We start from the raw sequence: 22,597 nt of genomic DNA on the forward strand, positions 1-22,597 counted from the left end.
TGCCCCCACTGACTATCGTTTCTTTCAAAATTTAAACAACCTTTTATCTGGAAAAAAATTCAATTCCGCACAGGCTGTCAAAATGGCGTTTCAAGAGTTCATCGACTCCCGTGATCCAGGCTTCTACAGCAAAGGGACAAATGAGTTACCTCTAAAATGGCAAAAGTGTATCGATAATATGGGTGCATGCTTTGATGAAAAATAAAAAGTTTTTATTGGAAAAAGAATCGAATTCAATTATGTGCATTTTTTGCTCCATTTCATACTTGACAACCTAATATAATAGACTGCCAGATGGGCATACGGTGATCACATCGTTACCACATTACGCGCGCGATCGAACAATTTGGACGCTTAACCCTTTGCACTCGAAGCCGTTTTAACCGTGAATCTAACATTATTTCTCTGATTTATAGTATTTCCATTTTATATTAAAAAGTGCATTTTATGAATATGAAATTGAGATTTGTGACTCATACGACAGTTACGCTTTCAACAATTTTATAAATCTGAGCTTTTTTCGATAATATAAAAATTATCTTGGAACGTGGTATAACAATTTTAACGGTGCCTCAGATTCACCACTCGAGTGCGAAGGATTAATATAGGCAATAAAGTGCAAATTGCTGGCAGCGTGGTTAGCACTATAAATGGAATTTACGAAAGCTTTAATACTTTCCACGAAACTGAAAAGAGGACTTCGGAAGCAATTTAAAGGCATCGATGCATTATTTTCACTCGATTACAATGATTCGAAGAGGAAAAGACATTTTCTCATCTGTATCTCTTACAATCAACTTAGACGATTTTTATTTATCGCAAAAAAGCATCCGCCCTTTAGCCATCAGACTTCAAGAAAAATATAAGGTACTTCGTGACAAATTAATGTCAACATTGATAGAAACAGGTGTACGCGAAAATACCTTCGTTCCACTGAATTCCATAATATGAGCCGTTTATTTTGAGTTTGCGTTTTAACACGTTTAAAAAATATGGATGCTAACTTTCGAGAAGATTTGCTTGTATTTGTTATCTCAGGATACTGATATTTTTCTCAGTATAAATACTGACCTTTCATTACGGTAAAGTGGCTTATGCCACTTTCAAAATAAACGGCTCATATATTAGTCCATAATATTATAATATAATATAATAATAATAATTATAATATTATATATATATAATATAACAATAATAATTATAATATTATTATTATATATGTATATATACATATATTATTATATATATTAATCCATAACGTTCAAATGTCCTGTAACTTTTCGACTAAAAATCGAAACAGCGGGATCGCGCTGCTTTTGACTCAAACGGTTAACGATAGACACTTTTGGGATGCGATGTCTCGGGCATAATCGCCGAATCTATGATCGTCCGTGCTAATCCGGAACGTCCAAAGCTGCCCACGAAAACGGCAACAACAGTTTGGGTTATGTTTATACGGAGAGCTTCGCCGCGAAACCGACAAGAGAAAGTCGCGCGAATCGAATGGAACCTTCCTCCGAATCGTAACGATATCGATATCACACGTAAAACGCATCGTTTCTCGCCGATGCAGAGGTCCCGTCGAGCTCGCCGAGTCGTTGGTTAAATGAAGCAAACAACAAAGGCTCAACAAACGAAAAGTAAACCGACGAAGAAAGCCAAGGAGGACCCGAAGAAGAAGAGAGCGTCTCGTTCGCACGACAAGCGTGCCGTCATGAATCCGGAACGAATGCGCGCGTTTCAAGAGTACCAGAGCATACTGGACGAGTTGAAGGCCGCGTTCGTCGAGAGATGGAAGGTTAACAAAACTGACAGCTGCACCATCAAAGACTTCGAACGGTTCCGGACGATCGGGACCGGCGCGTTCGGCCGCGTTCTTCTCGTCAAATACAAGCCGACGTCGGTCTTCTACGCGATGAAGGTGCTGGACAAGTCCAAGGTCGTCAAGATGAAGCAAGTGAACCACACGTACAACGAGAAGAGGATACTGCAGTGCGTGCGGTTCCCTTTCGTCGTCTACATGGAGTACTGCTTCAAGGACAACTCGTACGTCTACCTGGTGCTGCCTTATATAAACGGGGGCGAGATGTTCACCCATCTGAGGCGAATGGGCAAGTTCGACGAGCCTTTGGCGCGATTCTACGCGGCGCAGGTGCTGCTCGCGCTGGAGTACCTGCACCATTGCAGTCTCGTGTACCGTGACCTGAAGCCGGAGAACATCTTGATTCACAGTTCCGGTTACATTAGAATGACCGACTTCGGGTTCTGCAAGATGATCGACGGAAGAACGTGGACGCTGTGCGGCACGCCCGAGTATCTAGCGCCGGAGGTGATACTCTCGAAGGGCTACGGCAAGTCGGTCGACTGGTGGAGCTTCGGCGTGCTCATCTACGAGATGAACGCCGGCTATCCGCCGTTCTATTCCGGCGAGCCGATGAAGATCTACGAGAAGATCATCTCGGGAAAGTACAAGTACGCGCAACACTTCGGCGAGGAGCTGCGCGACATCCTGAAGAACATACTACAGGTGGACCTGACCAGACGGTACGGGAACCTGAAGAACGGCACCCTGGACATCAAGGGCCACAAATGGTTCCAATCGACCGACTGGAACATGATCTACCATCAGAAGATCCAGCCGAGCTTCATACCCACGTGCCCGAGCCCCGAGGACTCGAGCAACTTCGACGAGTACGTCGAGGAGCCGTTGACCGTCGACAACGTCGACCGTTTCACCAAAGACTTCGCGAACTTTTAATCGAGGCTCCTCGGTTGAAGCAGAGATATCACGGTCGATTACGTTCTTAAGAGTTTTGTCCTGTAAAACTGTGTATGTTCCGAGACAGGCGGTCTGTTACGCTGTATAATGATTTAGGGGATAATATGTTGTTTTACCTTTCAATTGTTGAAAATAACGATTCAACGCGTCGTGACAACCCAGGACGCAGTACAGTTCCTTGGGCGGCAGTAACTCTTGCGTTCCGTTCTGTAAACAGTTCATGTTATATTAATCGTAGAATTATAATAGAGAATAAACCATGCAGTGCTCTGGTGCGAATGGTGTGGTTATTTAGTAAATTTGTACTAACGCAGACGGCTTGGCAACTCGTTTCGAGGGCTCGTTGCCACTCTTCGCAGCCTTTGGTACACTAAAAAAAAACAACAAAAATTACGATTATTTTTATATATATTATTTTATTTTATTTTATATATATATATAAAATATAATATATATAATGTATATATCATATATTATATACATAAATATAATATATTAAATATATATATAATATTATTATTACTATTATTATTATTAATATTAATATTATGTATTAAATATATATAATAAATATTATATATTATATATAATATAATATATAATAATTTTCTGTGATCTTATTTCCTCTTCCCAAATTGTCCATTTTTGTTTACAAGTTGAAGGACAATTTGGGAGAAATTTCTGCGATCTTATCTTCTATTCTCAAATTATCCATTTTTGTTTACAAGCTGAAGAAAAATTGGGGCGAATTTACTGTATTATGAAATTATGGTTATAGAAGTATTCTATTTTTATGCGAAAATTTTTGGGGAAATACCTGATCGTATCCACACTTTTTGAGAATTGGGGGGAAATTACTGTATTAACAAATTATAGTTATAAAAGTATTCTATTCTTATGCAAAAATTTTTAGGGAAATACCTGATCGTATCCAGACTTTTTGAGAATTGGGGAGAATTTACTGTATTAACAAATTATGGTTATAAAAATATTCTATTTTTATGCAAACATTTTTAAGGAAATACCTGATCGCATCCACACTTTTTGAGAATTGGGGAGAATTTACTGTATTAACAAATTATGGTTATAGAAGTATTCTATTTTTATGCAAAAATATGTTTAGCGAAATACCTGATCGTATCCAGACTTTTTGAGAATTGTGGAGAATTTACTGTATTAACAAATTATTGTTACAAAAGTATTCTATTTTTATGCAAAAATTTTTAGGGAAATACCTGATCGTATACACACTTTTTGAGAATTGGGGAGAATTTACTGTATTAACAAATTATGGTTATAAAAATATTCTATTTTTATGCAAACATTTTTAAGGAAATACCTGATCGTATGCACACTTTTTGAGAATTGGGGAGAATTTACTGTATTAACAAATTATGGTTATAGAAGTATTCTATTTTTATGCAGAAATGTTTAGCGAAATACCTGATCGTATCCAGACTTTTTGAGAATTGTGGAGAATTTACTGTATTAACAAATTATGATTATAGAAGTATTCTATTTTTATGCAAAAATGTTTAGCGAAATACCTGATCGCATCCACACTTTTTGAGAATTGGGGAGAATTTACTGTATTAACAAATTATGGTTATAGAAGTATTCTATTTTTATGCAAAAATTTTTAGGGAAATACCTGATCGCATCCACACTTTTTGAGTCGCGTGCTCGTCTGCGATCGATATTTCATTGAGCCTTGATAATAGGTCGCGCACAATGACGAATCGAGTGAATCAATTGCGGCATCAGTAACGAGTGGCGATACGAAAGGACGTACGCTGCATCGTTTTGGCATTGAAGTAACTGGAACGTCTGTGAGGCGAAGCTGTGCTCGGAAGACGGACAAGAACATGTGGCACGTGCCTCAAGTAACGCCCACGTTCATAAGACGGCCGCGCGGCCGGTTCGTGCCGAGCATGGATTTGCGAACTGAAGTTTAACGCATTAACTTTCTGCACGAGAGGATGTGGGCATTTGTCGGCGACAACAAGCCAGAACGGCATAGTACGAAGGAAACGATTCGGTCGGGAACGCGGACACAATGTTGTGCTTTCTCGTTCCCGATCGGTTCACATTCTGTGCCGCAACATGTAGAACCAGAGACGCGGTTAATTAACCCGGTCGTCGGAAGCAGGTACGAGTTTAGCTGGATAGTTTCGAATGTGTCGTTAGCAGACCGCTGATTTTTATGCCAAATTAAAATTGAGAAAACAGATGCCGCAAGAAATAGATGCCGAATCGACATTTCGTTTCTTCTTTCAATCATTCAAAAAAATTTCGAATAATATATCGATATTCCCGAAATAATTTAACCTAGCTATTTTGATATTCTACTATTCTACTATTTTTATTTTCTATTATTTTTTCTATAATATATATTTTATATGTATATATTCTATTATTATTATTATTATTATTATTATTATTATTATTATTATTATTATTATTATTCTATTCTATTCTATATTCTATATTATAGATATAGAATAGAATTTATATATATTATAATAGAGAGAGAGAGAGAGAGAGAGAGAGATTCTATATTATAGATATAGAATAGAATTTATATATATTATAATAGAGAGAGAGAGAGAGAGAGAGAGATTCTATATTATAGATATAGAATAGAATTTATATATATTATAATAGAGAGAGAGAGAGAGAGAGAGAGAGAGAGAGAGAGAGAGATTCTATATTATAGATATAGAATCTCTCTAGTAGAATAGTAGAATAGTAGAATAGTAAATAGTAGAATAGTAGAATATAAAAATATATATATAATAGAATATATATTATAGATATATATATATATCTACTATTCTCTATGACTATTTTGATATTCTACTAATGAAATTTTTGAAACATAAATGCATGAAATCCGCAGTTCATTCATGAGTATCTCAAGAAAGAAACCCTTATCCAGAAGGGACAGGTTCTTTCGTAAGCAGACTTGAGCACCTTTAAAATGACATTATTTAGAATACGAAATTTCCGACATTATAACAATATTATTTGAAATTTTATTCCAAAAGCATCTGACAATGTTATTTGACAAAACTTGTCAATGTTTATCTAACTTATTTGAAATAATATTTCAATAATATTTGAAATAATATTTTAATAATATTTGAGATAATACTTCAATTAACATGTCAATAACAGCGAAAACACTAGAAGACTTGACTAATAACTGGTTCTTTACCCTCAACCTATTAAAATCATTAAGAGAAGAAATATAGTTTTATTAGATCTCTGTATCTTTTAATTGATGCATATAATTTTGATTTTGCACAAGAATCTGCGATCCAGTAATTATAAATTAAATTCAAGTGAATATCACTCATTTATCCTCAAGTACCAAACGAATATTCAGTGTTGTATTTTCCTACAATTTTTTGGCAAAGTCTTTATGAATATTTAGCAAGAAAACCTAGATCGGATTGGGTGGGAAATAGAGGATAAACAATTACATTTTTTGAAGAACTACATGAACGAAGATTCGAAGAACTACATGAATGTAATTAATGGTCGCTAAGAAAGAACACGTAGAAATGTTTTCTCAAATTCTGTGTTAACCCTTGCAGTACCCGCGGATCCAGACGGACCCATCACCTTATGTATATGAACAGTGTGAACTAGTATTTTTTGTTGTCATTATCATCGTTATTATTCTCACTATTATTATTACCAGACTGCGGATCTTCATGCATTTCTGGCATCTGCAGATTTTCAAAATGCAATAAAACCTAGAAATTATCAAGCTCTAATAACATTTTCATTTGCTGTTCACAATTGATGCTCTGATAATTGACGAAGGATACCTTAATTCTTCTTAATGATTAATAATTAATTATTAATATTATTAATATTATTATATTATCATAATTATTATATATATATATATATATATATTATAATTATTAATATTTTTATAATACTTTAATAATTCTTATATATATATAAGAATTATGATAATATAATAATATTAATAATATTAATAATATATATATATTATAATTATTAATATTTTTATAATACTTTAATAATTCTTAATAATTAATAAGTTTTCCTTAATTCTACTTTCTTCAAAATAGCGTATATAAATTAGAATTTGCGTGAAGGTTCGCAGTCTAATAATTTGCTACATCTGTTTCCGTATTTGTCGTCGTTGCTCCAGCATAAACAAACCGCAGACCGCATCAAGTCTGAAACAGTCAAGACATGCCTCGTGCTCTGGGTCCGAAAAAATCCCGGACGTGGTATGGCGGGGGTTAAATATAAACTTTACCTCAATAGGGATGGTAACGTTTCTCGTAAGCACCAGTTTAGGGAAGCTTTGTCCTGCGAAAGCCTTCTGGGGGCAAAGTAGTTCCGTTCATCCCTTTGGGATAAACAAGAAATCCGGTAGCCGTGCTTAACCGTTTGACTGCTGAGGAACGCTAACGCGCTCTTCTTATGTTGCTCTTCTTGTTATGAAAAAATACGTCAGCAGCCAAACGGTTAAGGAAGGTCTTGAAAGAAAGTCGTGTTCGCTTGGCATCGCGAAACGTAAACACACGAAAGCGATTTAGCGTACTTCACGATTTCAAGGACTACAAGAAAGATCGTGCAACAGTTCTGGAGCTCGAGCATTTCGTTTACCGTTGATAGCGACTCTCGTTCTTCCGTTTCAAGGGTCCTCATCTCGGACGTTGCATTTGTATTTTCACGCCGGAGTTAATTTCCTTTCGAGCCGCTAAATTTCATTACCTAAGAATTCGTTTGTAAAAGTTTGGAAGCTTGCCTCTGAAATGTTTTACTTTCAATTGATGCTTTTATAGAAAATATTACAACTTCTATGAACAAACTTTTAGCGTTAATAAATAGATTTCACCGTTAACCCTTTGCAATCCTACGTCGAGTCAGACTGAACACTAACTTTTGTCTGTGAAAAAGCTTTTTGATTACGAAGTTCAGTAGATTCTCCTCAATTGTCTTTTAGCTTGTAAAGAAAAATGGACAATTTGGGTAGAGGAGATACGATTGTTCGAGCCTTGCGCCTTGTGTTTATAATTGTTGACGATCGGCGACTTAATAATCGTATCTGCTCTTCCCAAATTGCCTATTTTTATTTACAAACTGAAGGACAATTTGGGAGAATTTTCTGCGATCTTATCTCCTCTTCCCAAATTGTCCATTTTTGTTTACAAGTTGAAGGACAATTTGGGAGAAATTTCTGCGATCTTATCTCCTCTTCCCAAATTGCCTATTTTTATTTACAAACTAAAAGACAATTTGGGAGAAATTTCTGCGATCTTATCTCCTTTTCCCAAATTGCCTATTTTTATTTACAAACTGAAAGACAATTTGGGAGAATTTTCTGCGATCTTATCTCCTCTTCCCAAATTGTCTATTTTTATTTACAAACTGAAGGACAATTGGAGAGAATTTTCTGTGATCTTATCTCCTCTTCTCAAATTGTCCATTTTTGTTTACAAGTTGAAGAATAATTTTGGAGAATTTTCTGCGATCTTATCTCCTCTTCCCAAATTGTCCATTTTTGTTTACAAGTTGAAGGACAATTTGGGAGAAATTTCTGCGATCTTATCTCCTCTTCCCAAATTGCCTATTTTTATTTACAAACTGGAGGACAATTTGAGAGAAATTTCTGCGATCTTATCTCCTCTTCCCAAATTGCCTATTTTTATTTACAAACTGAAGGACAATTTGGTAGAATTTTCTGTGATCTTATCTCCTCTTCCCAAATTGTCTATTTTTATTTACAAACTGAAGGACAATTTGGGAGAATTCTCTGCGATCTTATCTCCTCTTCCCAAATTGCCTATTTTTATTTACAAACTGAAGAAAAATTAGGGAGAATTTACTGTATTAACAAATTATAGTTATAGAAGTATTCTATTTGCTCCAGACGTTGCATTTGTATTTTCACGCCGGAGTTAATTTCCTTTCGAGCCGCTAATCGACGCGTTGCAGTTTTCAACGGAGATGCGGAAGGCCTTGCGGCGGCCATTGCGCTACCGCCGTGCATAGTAAAATCTCTTCTATTTCAACGACGCACGGCGAGAGGCAAGAGAGCCCATTTACCAATTGCCGAGATGGTCGACACTCCGTTGCGTTCGAGAGTCGCCGCATATAAATGATACTCCTCTCGACATTTTCGAGTAATAAGCACGGAAATCTTGATTCGAGAGGTTAGAGTAGCGCACCTGCAGCTGCCATTTTTTCATCAGCGAAATAAAGACGCAATTCGTTTACACGCGAGACTTTCGATAGCAGCGCAAAATTGTACAACGTCTATTTTATTGGTAACCGCGAGAACATTATTAACTCTTTGCATTTGGATGTTTCTCCATCTCAGGAATATAATGATTTAAAAAGCGATAACTAGACTACGAATGTTTATGCAAATAATTATATATTTATTATTTAGATTATTTATTTATTTTATTAATACATATATTAGTAGTACAATATTATGAAACAATAGTGACTTTTCTTATCCTATTATACAAATGCTATGCATAAAAGATTGTCGTTTCTAGTCATGCCTCCCATTTTAATTATATACACATATATGTAGAACTAAATGCAAAATATGTCAAAAATATGTAATAATGCAAAATCTGCAAAATAAAAACTATATTTTTAGAAATAATTTTTAGAAATATATTATTAGAAACTATGTTTTTAAAAACTATATTAATCATATTTCTAAAAATATAGTTTTTCTAAAAATAGTACTTTATATTTATATTTCTAAAAATTATTTCTAAAAATATAGTTTTTATTTTCCAGATTTTGTATATTACATATTTTTGACATATTTTGCATTTAGTTCTACATATATGTGTATATAATTAAAATGGGAGGCATGACTAGAAACGACAATCTTTTATGCATAGCATTTGTATAATAGGATAAGAAAAGTCACTATTGTTTCATAATATTGTACTACTAACATATGTATTAATAAAATAAATAAATAATCTAAATAATAAATATATAATAAATAAATAAATAAATAATAAATATATAATAAATAAATAAATAAATAATAAATAATCTAAATAATTAATAATCTAAGCATCTAATAAATTGATCGCTCCATCATCTAAAAAAGAATACAAGTCGTTCAGCCGAGCTCTAAAAGAAAAAAAAAGTGTCCGAACATTAACAGGAGTCACTGTATTCGCGTTTAGTAAGACGTGTGCGATTGGCACAATTTCAGACGTTTCGCGCAGCCGTGAAAAAGACTCGGCGTGTGAGACCGACCTTGTTGTTGTTTGTGGTACACGTTATTAAAACTTAAATCGTATTTGCATCACGCATGCATACACACGCGCGTCTGCATCAGTAAACCGCCGAAGGAAATTGATGCAAGATATTGGAAAAAATACATACATACATTCGGCAAGGACATTTACGGCATACAAATTAATCTTTAACGAGAAAAGACATCAACTTATCGTTGACAATGTGAAAAAGATCGTAGTATCACGTATTGTAATGCAAATTATACAACAAGAAATAAACGAAAATATGTACACGTATACAGTGTATAATTGGTTTCATTGTTTTGCATATATTTTTGCATATTTTGCATAAAGTTGCCGCCGTACAGTGATAACGCACGTCAAACAAGTATGGAATTAAGCAGAACTCCAGGAAACCGAACAAACTGTGTGAACACAGTTCGTATGACTTCTTTCATTACACAATAGGACTTATTTTCAATAGCAGAAAATCAGGTAAACAGGATCTCGTGATCGGCCACACGAAAATGACCCACTTCTTTTTCTCGAGAAAATTCCTCCATCTTGAACGTACGCTGTTTATTTTTATTAGAATTAGAGAAAACTTTGCCAAATTATTAAAGGAATCCTGCCGTAATACTTCTACAATTTGTTTTAAATAACATCTATCAACAGAACATGTCGTTAATGGCCTAGATGTCGATGCGACTTGAATCCTTCAAATTTTAAATAAAAGAAAAAACTACTGATTATTGTGGTATTTCTAAGATTAACGATTTTTGCTTTGTACAATCTATTCCAACACCATTTCATACCAAATTCTATTTTATTAATTCTATAATAATAATAATAATATTAATAATATTAATATTAATAAGTAATATTAATAATAATAATATTAATATTAATAAGTAATATTAATAATAATAATATTAATATTAATAAGTAATATTAATAATAATAATATTAATATTAATAAGTCATATTAATAATAATAATATTAATATTAATAAGTCATATTAATAATAATAAGATTAATAAGTAATATTAATAATTAAGCATATTTAATTACACTGCGTGAACTACGCCACTTTCGAGTGTAATATTACATATAGGTTACGTTCATCACCGTATGTTGTACTTAATAAACCTGAATCAATGCAATTCTAATTAATTTCAAACTTCTTTCGCTTTTTATTCTACTCTTATCGCCAAATTCTACTCGAATACAGTAATTATCTTCAACGTTATAATACTAATTTACATTTTCCTCGAAGCGTTACTTACTGCTTCACAAATTAATACGTCGGAGTGGGTAATAGGTGATCTGAGAAAATTCTCCGAATGCAAAGGGTTAATCCTTCATTAACCCTTATGCAGGGTTATTACACATAAACCTTCTACTCGTGTACTCTAAATACAAATGGGGAGGGGGAATAGAAGATTATAATATTATAATTTAATGTGCATTCGATTCATGTAAAAGCTATGTTATAAACACAGACCATGTAACGTATTGTTGTTACAGCATAATACAATAGATTATAATTTGAATTGAAAAGTATTAATAAATAGAATTAAAGCGTGGTAGATATACGACGTTAAAATTCACTTAATACAACTTCATGCAAGAAACAAACAACACGTACAGTGGCCCTCAAAAGTGTTCGTGCACCTTTTAAAACGCAATAACTATTTTAAAACTGAACTAAATGACTTGAACTTTCTGGGACTAATCTACTAGACGATGACTGAAATGCTTTTTTTCTTAAATATTGCTATTACTTGGAACAACAACAAAAAATAAAAATCACTTGTTTCTTAACTTTTTTACCTGAGCCTACGACGAAAATTTAAAAAATGTTTCTCGTAGATCTCGGTAATTCATATGCATTTGAAAAATTTATTGAAATTTCGGTTCACGTTGTTACGAGTTACAACAAATTAAAGGTCGCAAAAATCGCAGTTTCATCACGATTTTGACGAAAAATTGTAAAAAAACCACAGTTTTTTAAATCCTTCGACGCCTGTAGCTCGACTCTGGGTTAACCGATTTCGATCAAATTTTCGGCACGCGTATAAGTTACCGAAATCTACGAAAGGCATTTTTTAAATTTTAGTTACAAGCTCGGATAAAAAAGTTAAAAAAACGAGGGTTGATTTTAATTTTTTCTTTTCATTCCAGGTAATGTCAAAATTAAAAAAACAAGCTTTTTAGCCATCACCTGGAAGACTAATCCCACTGTCGTCTAAAAAGAAAAATCAGGTCATCTAGTTCAGTTGTAAAAATAATTATCGCATTTCGAAAGGTGTACGAACACTTTTATGGGCCACTGTGCATACCGTTCAGAAGCGAGGTGTTGACAAGTTACATAGAAATATTAGCAGATCGTTTAAAGCACGCAATTACTCTTGCCTCATGAAAGCAGAACGATTGTACCACATGTACAGGCGCGTGCGGTGGTGTTCGAGGGTATCAGATAGGTCAGCTAAATGTTTAGAAGGAAAGGGACCTCCGGCGCTTGATAAACGTTATTAATAAACATTTGGTGGCAGTCCAGTTTTACAACAGCTCTTTAAACTACTCTGTGTACGTACCCGTCTCGGTGTGACAAACGTTATAAACGCGTTTACACGGCCGCGACGTGAAAAGTCGCGACGGAATCGAATATGGAACGAATCGGACTGTTCACCTCGAGGAAAATATAATCGAGAAGCGTGCTCGTTCTAAAAATATCCCGAACATTATCGAGCCGAAAGAGAAAACACGTGAAAATTTGTGGGGATTATCGTCGCGCGGGCAGTTGCACGCGACAGTTAAAGCGAGTCTAAACGCGCGTACGATAATTTTTAATGTCTCGATTAATCACATTCCTCTTCTGACATTTTATTCATTCGCCCGTATCAAGCCGAATCCTCGTTCGCAATTACACTGAATATTCGTTTGGTACTTGAGGATGAATCAGTGATATTCATTTGAATTTGATTTGTAATTACTGGATCGCAGATTCTTGTGCAAAATCAAAATTATGTGCATCAATTAAAAGATACAGAGATCCAATAAGACTGTATTTCTTCTCTTAATGATTTTAATAGAGGTTGAGGGTAAAGAACCACAGTATTAGTCAAGTCTTCTAGTGTTAATAATATTTTTCATAACAATTTTATAATATAACATTTACGGATATCATAAAAATGGGGGCGAGAGACGTCTATAACTGAAATCGGCAATTACTTAGTTGCCAACCCAATAATTGTATCTCCTCTTCCCAAAATTGTCCACTTTTATGCGAAATCTGAGCGCAAATTAGGGAGAAATTACTGTACTCGTACACTTGGTAACATAATAATAATAATAATAATAATAATAATTTTATAATATAACATTTACGGATATCATAAAAATGGGAGCGAGAGACGTCTATAACTGAAATCGGCAATTACTTAGTTACCAACCCAATAATTGTATTTCCTCTTCCCAAAATTGTCCATTTTTATGCGAAATCTGAGCGCAAATTAGGGAGAAATTACTGTACTCGTACACTTGGTAACATAATAATAATAATAATAATAATAATTTTATAATATAACATTTACGGATATCATAAAAATGGGGGCGAGAGACATCTATAACTGAAATCGGCGATTACTTAGTTGCCAACCCAATAATAAGCGTCGCTGTTCAGGCTAGAAAATGCGATTGCCAAGTACGATAGCTGAATGAAACGTTAACGGAACTTTCTTCTTGTATGTATAATGTCATAAATATTTCAAAATTGCTTTAACTACAGTTTCTGAATCCTCAACTATAGTTCCTCGACACTTTCTTTTTTCCTGGCGGCTTCGCTTTCGACGTAAGACCGTCGTACGCTAATTCTTCGCACTCGCCTCGATTCATTAAACGGCCGCGTTCTTTTTTCCTTCGTTTTAACGATCGAACCTTTCAAACGGGGGTTGACGAAACTATCAGACGGTGGAAAACGGCCGGAGCAAGCAGAACGGCTCGACACTGCGCCCGCTAATTTCTCACTTCCTCATTAAAACCTCAACACACATTACATCCCAGCCCAGGCCCTCGCTCGACCCAGCTCCCCGTAGATCGTAGATCTTCATCCTACCACGGGACGATGATCTATCCGTTCTCTCCTCATTTCGCTTTAACCCCGTTCACTGATTACGGTACGCCGTGGGACAAGCATAAGACGATGAACGATGGCGCATCTCGAGAAGGGGCGCAACCGTTGTCCTGGACGGTGTTCATTAACACGTTCCGTGCCAAGCCATTTTTGCTTAACTTGTCGTTCAGGCCATTTGATGTTTTGACTAAAGATTGATACATTATCACATAATGTTTCATTATATCATCAGTAGATAAGTAGTGATTGCCCGAATCAACCGTTTTTATGCAGCTCTTGCTTGAAAAAAGTCAAACATTGTAATTAATAGTTATTGTGTATATAACGATTAAACAAATTTATGTGCTTTGTTCTATACAGCATTTTTTACAATGCCTCTCATCCTTTTGGTGGAGATATATTTTATACAATCAAATTTGTCACAAAATGTATGTCTTCAGCGCTTTAAATAAATATGTCCGCGTGTACCATTTATGGTACACGTGGCCTGATGGTCAAGTTTAACGTGTACCATTTATGGTACACCCTCGAGAGATTTCAGGCGAAACTTCTCCGCATGATAACAAACTCCCCATGGTATATAACGAATAATAACATACGCAATGACCTACAGATACCTACCGTCAAAAATGAAATGAAAAACTTTACCGACAAATACACTGTCAAACTCGAACTTCACCCAAACATGTTAGCAAACGAACTACTAAATGAACAGACTGATACGCGCAGACTCAAAAGATTCAAACCGCTAGACAACAGACACAGATTTCAAGATACTCGAGGTGCAATACTAGACAAGTAGGAAATAAGTTAATCTCAAAAACAAAACGTGACAAAACCTTTATAGCAATTATATTAGCTAGAAGAAAACCAATGAAGATATGAGCCGGTGGGCGAAATATCTACATATTATGAGTAAATAGCTATAAAATCTTGCTTATTGTTATTTTGTAACAGATTGCAGATGTACTTATCAAATAATAAAAAAAAAAAAAAAAAAATCTATGGTACACGTGGCACGGAACGTGTTAATTCTCGAGCTTGGAAGGGTGCCTCGAGTATCCGGCATAATAAATTCTGTTTACTCGCAAACGGAGGGATGGAATCTTGAACGTCTCGTGCGCGCGCAAACATCTAGAACTGCTGGCCAATGTCGAGAGCAGCATTTGTCATAGATAAGTTCGGCGCCGGTGGTCCGCCACTTTACAGATGCACTCAACGATGGAGCATACCGGAGCATACTTTCACCCCGGAACCCGCGGCGAGCTACCGTTTACGGGACGCTTGAAACATCGTCCGCGATATTCTGTACAGGGAACGGGATCGCTGCGGTACAAATCGAATAAGCCCGGTTGCATGCTTTTCTGCCATGCTTGCCTTACGGCCGTGAGGGCACGTGATATTTCGTATAAAAGACATTCCAGAGGTATCGGTTCATCGCTATCGAGTCGTGAAATTAGCGGAAGCGCGGTAAAAGCTGAACCATGGTACGGGCATGTACGGATGAGATCATGATGACGGAAATTAATATAAGCGCGTGTACGATTAAATAGCGCCGCGACGATGGATTCCAATATTTTCTCTCTTTCACGTATGGACGTCTTTTTCAAAATCAACTACCGGTCCTTACATTTATTATTCTCGTTGTTTCTCGATTTTATTCGTTGATTAGTAACTTGAAATTCTATAACAACTTTGTAACCGAGGAATTTATTTATTTTTCTAGTCATAATTATAAATATAAATAGAATAATCGAAAAGAAAAATCTCCAAAAAGGAAGTAAGATAGTTACACGAGATGTGGAGAAAGCATCGTTACAGTGGCCGGAAGGATATGCAGCAACGCGTGTCTCCAGGGTAGGAAACCAAACCGGTAATTAACGCTCCGAAAAGGACATAACGACCTGCGATTTCACTTAATTGTCGCGTACTTCCGAAAAAAAGTGATCGTGGCTATTAACCCTTAAATGCATATTGTTGCCAATTGTCGACATTCCGGTTCCACTTAATTTTATTCAAAAACCTGAGTACGCGCGTTTCCGGACACACGTTGATAACAATAGACAATAGATCATGTGTGAAATAAAAGACTTGACATTACTTTTGGCGAGTAAGTTATATGTTTTTTGACATTTGAATGTGGGTGGGTGATAACTTCCAGGTTGCAAAGGATTTTCACGGACCGAGTGCATCGAATGCAAGGTTGCTTCGTGTCGCAACAAAAATCGCAATCGCTTTGCTGCATCTCATTTATAAATAATGTGAAAATTCCTATACTAATAGATAATATAAATACATGACCATTCGTTTACGTCTACAATAATTTTAGTAATAAACGCATATTGTTGCCAAAAGTCTACGTACAACTTTTTCTCAAAATAAATACTCAATATTATTACCTGAATTTTTTTATTTATTTTTTACGTAACCTGTGACTACATTCCTGTAAAAAACGATCTTTTAAAATTCAAAACAAGAAATCACGCATTTAAGGGTCAAAGAAACACTTGTGCAAATAAATACTCAATATTATTACCTGAATTTTTTTATTTATTTTTTACGTAACCTGTGACTACATTCCTATAAAAAACGATCTTTTAAAATTCAAAACAAGAAATCACGCATTTAAGGGTCAAAGAAACACTTGTGCAAATAAATACTCAATATTATTACCTGAATTTTTTTATTTATTTTTTACGTAACCTGTGACTACATTCCTATAAAAAACGATCTTTTAAAATTCAAAACAAGAAATCACGCATTTAAGGGTCAAAGAAACACTTGTGCAAATAAATACTCAATATTATTACCTGAATTTTTTTATTTATTTTTTACGTAACCTGTGACTACATTCCTATAAAAAACGATCTTTTAAAATTCAAAACAAAAAATCATGCATTTCAGGGTGAAGCCGCGAGCCCTTTCTCCAGCCGAAGCACGCGGACATATCGTAGTTGCATCCATTTGCGATTGTCGGGCGCACATCGCACGGTTCGGTGGCGCAATGTTGCGTGCTCGATGAAAAGCCTCGAATACCCGCCAGCCCCGGTGCGTGAATTGCGCTTAAAACGATTTCCTCCCTCGCCTCGTTTCACGGTTCGTACGTTCTAGTAACGCGCACGAGTAACGGTTAAGCCAGCGAACGACACAATTTAAGAGGAAGACGCTCTACTTTTTGCTAATCGCAGCCTTAATCGCCTTCCCCATGCCGATCCGACAATTTTCGAGAGAATTTGTTGTTAAATGTCTTCTTTCCACGTTCAACTAGCTTTTAACCTGTCAAATGGGTTGCTTCCTGATTAGAAGCTCCCCTGAATTGTACGGCGGGAAAATGAATGACGAAGAATGAGCCTGAAATCTTCCGAATTCATTCTTTCGTAAACATGACTGAACCTCGATTATCGCACATCGAAGTGGTCTAATTGATCAAATTGAAACTAGAAAGTCAGAATTAATCATGGTAGATGGTACTTTAACTGTTCTGCATTCTAAATATCGTACAGGGGATGATTCTGATACATACGTGGCAAATTGTTATTCTTGCGTACATTAACACTTTAAGTTTATGAAGGCCCATACAACAGCTGTATAGTTTCCGTAGTTTTTTCAAATACGAATAAATTCGATGATGTGCGAAATTATTTTAGGAACGTGACATAACAATTTTTAGTGGTGCTCGAAGTCATCGCTCGAGTGCAAAGGGATAATTTAAGCAACGGTGGTTAGTGGACGATGCTAGTTGGACGACGCTTTTTGATACACTAGGTCAAGTTGCAATCGGAGCTTCCTCTCGATGAAGAGAATAACTTTTTACTAAGAAGAGTAAACTTTTACAAGATTCCGATTTTCATCGACAATTCGTCAGAAACTTGGCACGAAGAACCGCAGCGTGCTTCCCATCTTCTATATTATAGGTCCACCGGAAAGTTCTGTCCGTTCTTGAATTGAAATATAACACAATTTTCATACATTTAATAATATTTATTGTAGAATATACTTTCCATCGTTACTTGTGACTTCTTGCCAGCGTGTGTACATTTAAAAGAAAATGGTTTGTGCGTCAACCTTGACACGCAGTAATCAGAACGTCCGCAGTATTTGACTCGCAGTAATAGATACATAACCGCAGCAATATATGCACAGGATACAGTTTCTTTATTACATTATGCTTTTTAATGAAATTTGTGCTTTCAGAGATCCAATATCTTGAGAAAAGTGAATATTCAAGTTAAAGAGTAATATTAGGTCTACCGAAAAGTTCTGTCCGCTTTTTGAATTGAAATATAACACAATTTTCATACATTTAATAATATTTATTGTAGAATATACTTTCATATATATATTAGAATATACTTTGAATATTAGAATCTACTTTGAATATTAGAATCTACTTTGAATATTAGAATATAGACATTGAATATTAGAATCTACTTTGAATATTAGAATATACTTTGAATATTAGAATATAGACTTTGAATATTAGAATCTACTTTGAATATTAGAATATAGAGTTTGAATATTAGAATATAGAATTTGAATATTAGAATATACTTTGAATATTAGAATATAGAATTTGAATATTAGAATATACTTTGAATATTAGAATATAGACTTTGAATATTAGAATCTACTTTGAATATTAGAATATACTTTGAATATTAGAATATAGACTTTGAATATTAGAATCTACTTTGAATATTAGAATATAGAGTTTGAATATTAGAATATAGAATTTGAATATTAGAATATACTTTGAATATTAGAATATAGAATTTGAATATTAGAATATACTTTGAATATTAGAATATAGACTTTGAATATTAGAATCTACTTTGAATATTAGAATATAGAGTTTGAATATTAGAATCTAGAATTTGAATATTAGAATATAGAATTTGAATATTAGAATATACTTTGAATATTAGAATATAGAGTTTGAATATTAGAATATAGAATTTGAATATTAGAATATACTTTGAATATTAAAATATAGACTTTGAATATTAGAATCTACTTTGAATATTAGAATATAGAGTTTGAATATGAGAATATAGAATTTGAATATTAGAATATACTTTGAATATTAGAATATAGAATTTGAATATTAGAATATACTTTGAATATTAGAATACAGAATTTGAATATATTAGAATATACTTTGATATTAAAATATATTATATATATAGAATATACTTTGCCATTTTTAAAAAATGATTTATTTTTAGAGGCGAAGAACTCGACTAGTGCTTGATTGACATCAGCTTCAGTTTTGTATTTTTTTCCTGTAAAAAGTTTTGCAAAGAGAGAAGCAAGTGATAATCGGAGGGTGCTAGGTCCGGGGAGTATGGTGGATGTGACAGAATTTCCCAGCCTAGCTCTGCGATTTTCTGACGAGTCGCCAAAGCAGCATGTGGTCTGGCATTATCATCGGTAGCCATGTTTTCACGATCGCGTCTCGCGTCTCGCTTAATAATGACACGAGAAATCTTTATTTCAGTTTATTTAGGAGAGTACATGCGTGTAAATGCAATGATAAAGAGAGACAGTCATATATGTCTCAAATCAACATGTGCATATGGATTGGAACTTGAAGTGACACTATCGGACAGAACTTTCCGGTAGACCTAATATTTCTGAACACGTTTATATACACTTGCTTGTGTTCATGATTGGCCAACGAACCAAGAGTCCTGTTACGACGACGAAGACCGAGGGCAACGGGACAGGTCTTGCGGACACAGTCGCAGAAACAGAGTTGGGAGCCTGTGTGAACTGTGGTTGATTTCCCGAGTTTTTCAGCCGGACTTCCGGAACGGAGCCGAAAGCGAGACAGAGAGGGCGACGACGAGAGCGGAAAGAGAGGAGTAAACGGAGAGAGCGAATCCGGAGTCGCACGGCAATTTGGCGACATCCGCCATAGGCCGCACTTGTACGCGATCCAATTTAAAGTCACGAAGCCGTACGAGCTCGGCCATTCTTTCATTCGTACGCGTAATACGTGTACATGTGCATCCATTCATTGGGTATCTACGTACGCCCCAATAGTGAGGGAAAGAGAGAAAGGGTAAGAGAGAGGACCGGGGGCGAGACCACGCGAGCGACAGAAAGGGAGACGATGGACCTGGCTTTGTTTTTATTTGCCGTTTACCGTCTCTCTAGCGAGCTAGCGGACAGGGCCCCCGGGACGGCAGCGGAAGTACTTTCATTGTGCCAGGGGACCGGCATCCCTTTATTTTCGTCTCCGACGATCGCGTACGTTAATAAACGGTTCGACGATGCTCCCCGACGAACTTGCTTTAAATTTGCGCTGCGACCCGCCGCGCCGCGCCGCGAGAATTATCCTCGTCCGAATATGCCTAAGTCACCAATCCGGACAGAGCCATCTGTAAAGTCGATGGATGCTTCGCCCGGAAGTCCCTTCTCGCCGAGCTTTCAAGCGTTCCCAAACTGAATGAAGTGCTCTCTCTTCATTCTGACGAGAGATTCTCGCTTAAGGGGGTATACATCCACTTGTCGGCCTGTCTCGGTGTTGTTCTTTTCGAACTTTTTCTCTTTCTGAATGAACTAATTGTACGGAACGTCCTTATCGAATCCTAGCGGAGTTACAGCTACACTGTCTCTCCTGACAAGCACGTGGACGCTTGCCAATTTTATAGAAACTATGAAATATAATGCGTATTGTCGTTGTTAAATTATTGCTGCTAAATTCTATTGTGTACGCGTGTATGTGTAATTTGCCTCGATAACATCAAATTGAACAATTTAAGTGTTTGAATCCTTCGAATAAATAGAAGTTTACGCAAGAGAGAAATCAAGAAAAAGAAACATTTATCAAAATCCAATCCAATTGACAGTGAGGCAATGGAAAAATTGTGCCTATGAGGAGAAGATATAATTGTTTTTTTTTATTATTATTATTATTATTGCTGAGTTATTTGATTAATTATTGGTTAAACGCGATCTCGAATATTGTACGATCTAGCATACATGAAATTTAATCAAGTTTATTTAAGCTCTCATAATTCTTTTTGTTATACAATTATCAAGTGTGTACTTGTTCGATTAAAAATTAAAATCCAATAATAGTGATGATGCTCACCTGATCGATCTTGCATCGCACGCCGCATCCCACTTCTGAAATCGAGTCGTCCGTTCGGTTCTGAAAGCAATTCGGTAAAGATATCTGTAATTAGTCTCGAGCTTTCGCTACATAACAATATTTGAAGCGAATCGGTACAAAAAAAAGTCAAATCTAGAAACGGAAGCAAAATGCGGGAATTTCGGAATGAAAATCTATAATAAATATAAGAAACATTTTCCTGATACTTTAGAATTTTGAAATCCCACATTTAACATTTAAAAACACTATATAACTAGACAAAATATATATATATATATATATATATATATATATATATATATATATATATAATATAACCTTGACAGACTTATTAAATTCGCCATTTTTTGAGAACATCTCATTAATTATATATATATAATTAATGAGATGTTCTCCAAAAATGGCGAATATATATATATAAAATAATATATAATAATATATAATATAAATATATAATTATTATAATATACGTTACTTAAATATAAATTTATATATATATAAATCTCATCAATTTTGTCTAGTTATATAGTGTTTTTAAATTTTAAATGTGGAATTTCAATATATATATATTATATAGGATATATATTTAAAAGTCTGCCAAGCACCAAATTGTATGACATTTCTTCGCTTAGATCCAAAACCAATGTCGAAATCACAGAAATGATTTACATTTAATTTACTCCACGATAACTTATTCCTCGTACAATTTATTTATCGGACGCGTTTATCATCTGCCGCAAACATCTTCCTTCTTATCCAAGAGAGATGCGCAATTCAAACAATTGAGGCACGTGTCGAAAAATTAATCGTTAATTGTTAGAAAGATAAAACAAAGCGACGGCAACGATCTTGAGAATTGAAAGACGCGTAATTTAGAAGAAAAAAACATGATACTTTTAAATGTCACCAAATTGCTGCATGCAATATTATTGGGTGAAAGGAAGAAGCATAGAAAACATTGTGTAAAGTAGACGAAATTGAGATGGAACACCAATCAAATATCTCATACGTGTCTAATGAACGTCTGAAAAGAAGAATACCGATGGTACGAGTAGTACTATAGTAGCAATGAGGTCACAGAACGCAGTGAAATAGCTGAAGATGGTGTAACAGAAAAGGAAAGTTAAGAGGGATGGTAAAAGGAATGGGATTAAGCAAACAGGAAAGAAAACCGAAGCGTAAAGATTGACGAAAGCCTCGGGCTGAAGTAGAAATTTTGCTAGCAATAAGGTAGAATGATATACTAGTGCCAAAGAAGTTCAAATAATCTAATTTTCAATGATAGTTTTAACTT

The 22,597-nt window shown here is 35.1% G+C and overlaps 2 protein-coding genes across 4 annotated transcripts in view; one reads left to right on the forward strand and one right to left on the reverse strand.

Annotated features, from left to right (window-relative positions):
* Nucleotides 1-22,597, reverse strand: part of sev (receptor protein-tyrosine kinase sevenless) — a 65,045-nt gene that overhangs the window by 25,140 nt on the left and 17,308 nt on the right. For all 3 annotated transcript variants that reach the window (XM_033484160.2, XM_033484159.2, XM_033484158.2), the window contains exons 2-4: nucleotides 21,283-21,342; nucleotides 3,090-3,149; nucleotides 2,896-2,986 (exon numbers count right to left, since the gene is read on the reverse strand). In XM_033484160.2, coding sequence (XP_033340051.1) covers nucleotides 2,896-2,986; nucleotides 3,090-3,149; nucleotides 21,283-21,342 — 211 coding nt within the window. The remainder of the gene's footprint in view (nucleotides 1-2,895; nucleotides 2,987-3,089; nucleotides 3,150-21,282; nucleotides 21,343-22,597) is intronic.
* Nucleotides 1,521-2,877, forward strand: LOC117228417 (cAMP-dependent protein kinase catalytic subunit 1). The gene has a single exon (XM_033484161.2). It carries the CDS (start codon nucleotides 1,607-1,609, stop codon nucleotides 2,756-2,758), a length of 1,152 nt encoding a protein of 383 aa, XP_033340052.2. The 5' UTR covers nucleotides 1,521-1,606; the 3' UTR covers nucleotides 2,759-2,877.

The sequence above is a fragment of the Megalopta genalis genome, chromosome 18, assembly GCF_051020955.1.
Source record: "Megalopta genalis isolate 19385.01 chromosome 18, iyMegGena1_principal, whole genome shotgun sequence".
In the NCBI taxonomy this organism is placed as follows: Eukaryota; Metazoa; Arthropoda; class Insecta; order Hymenoptera; family Halictidae; genus Megalopta; species Megalopta genalis.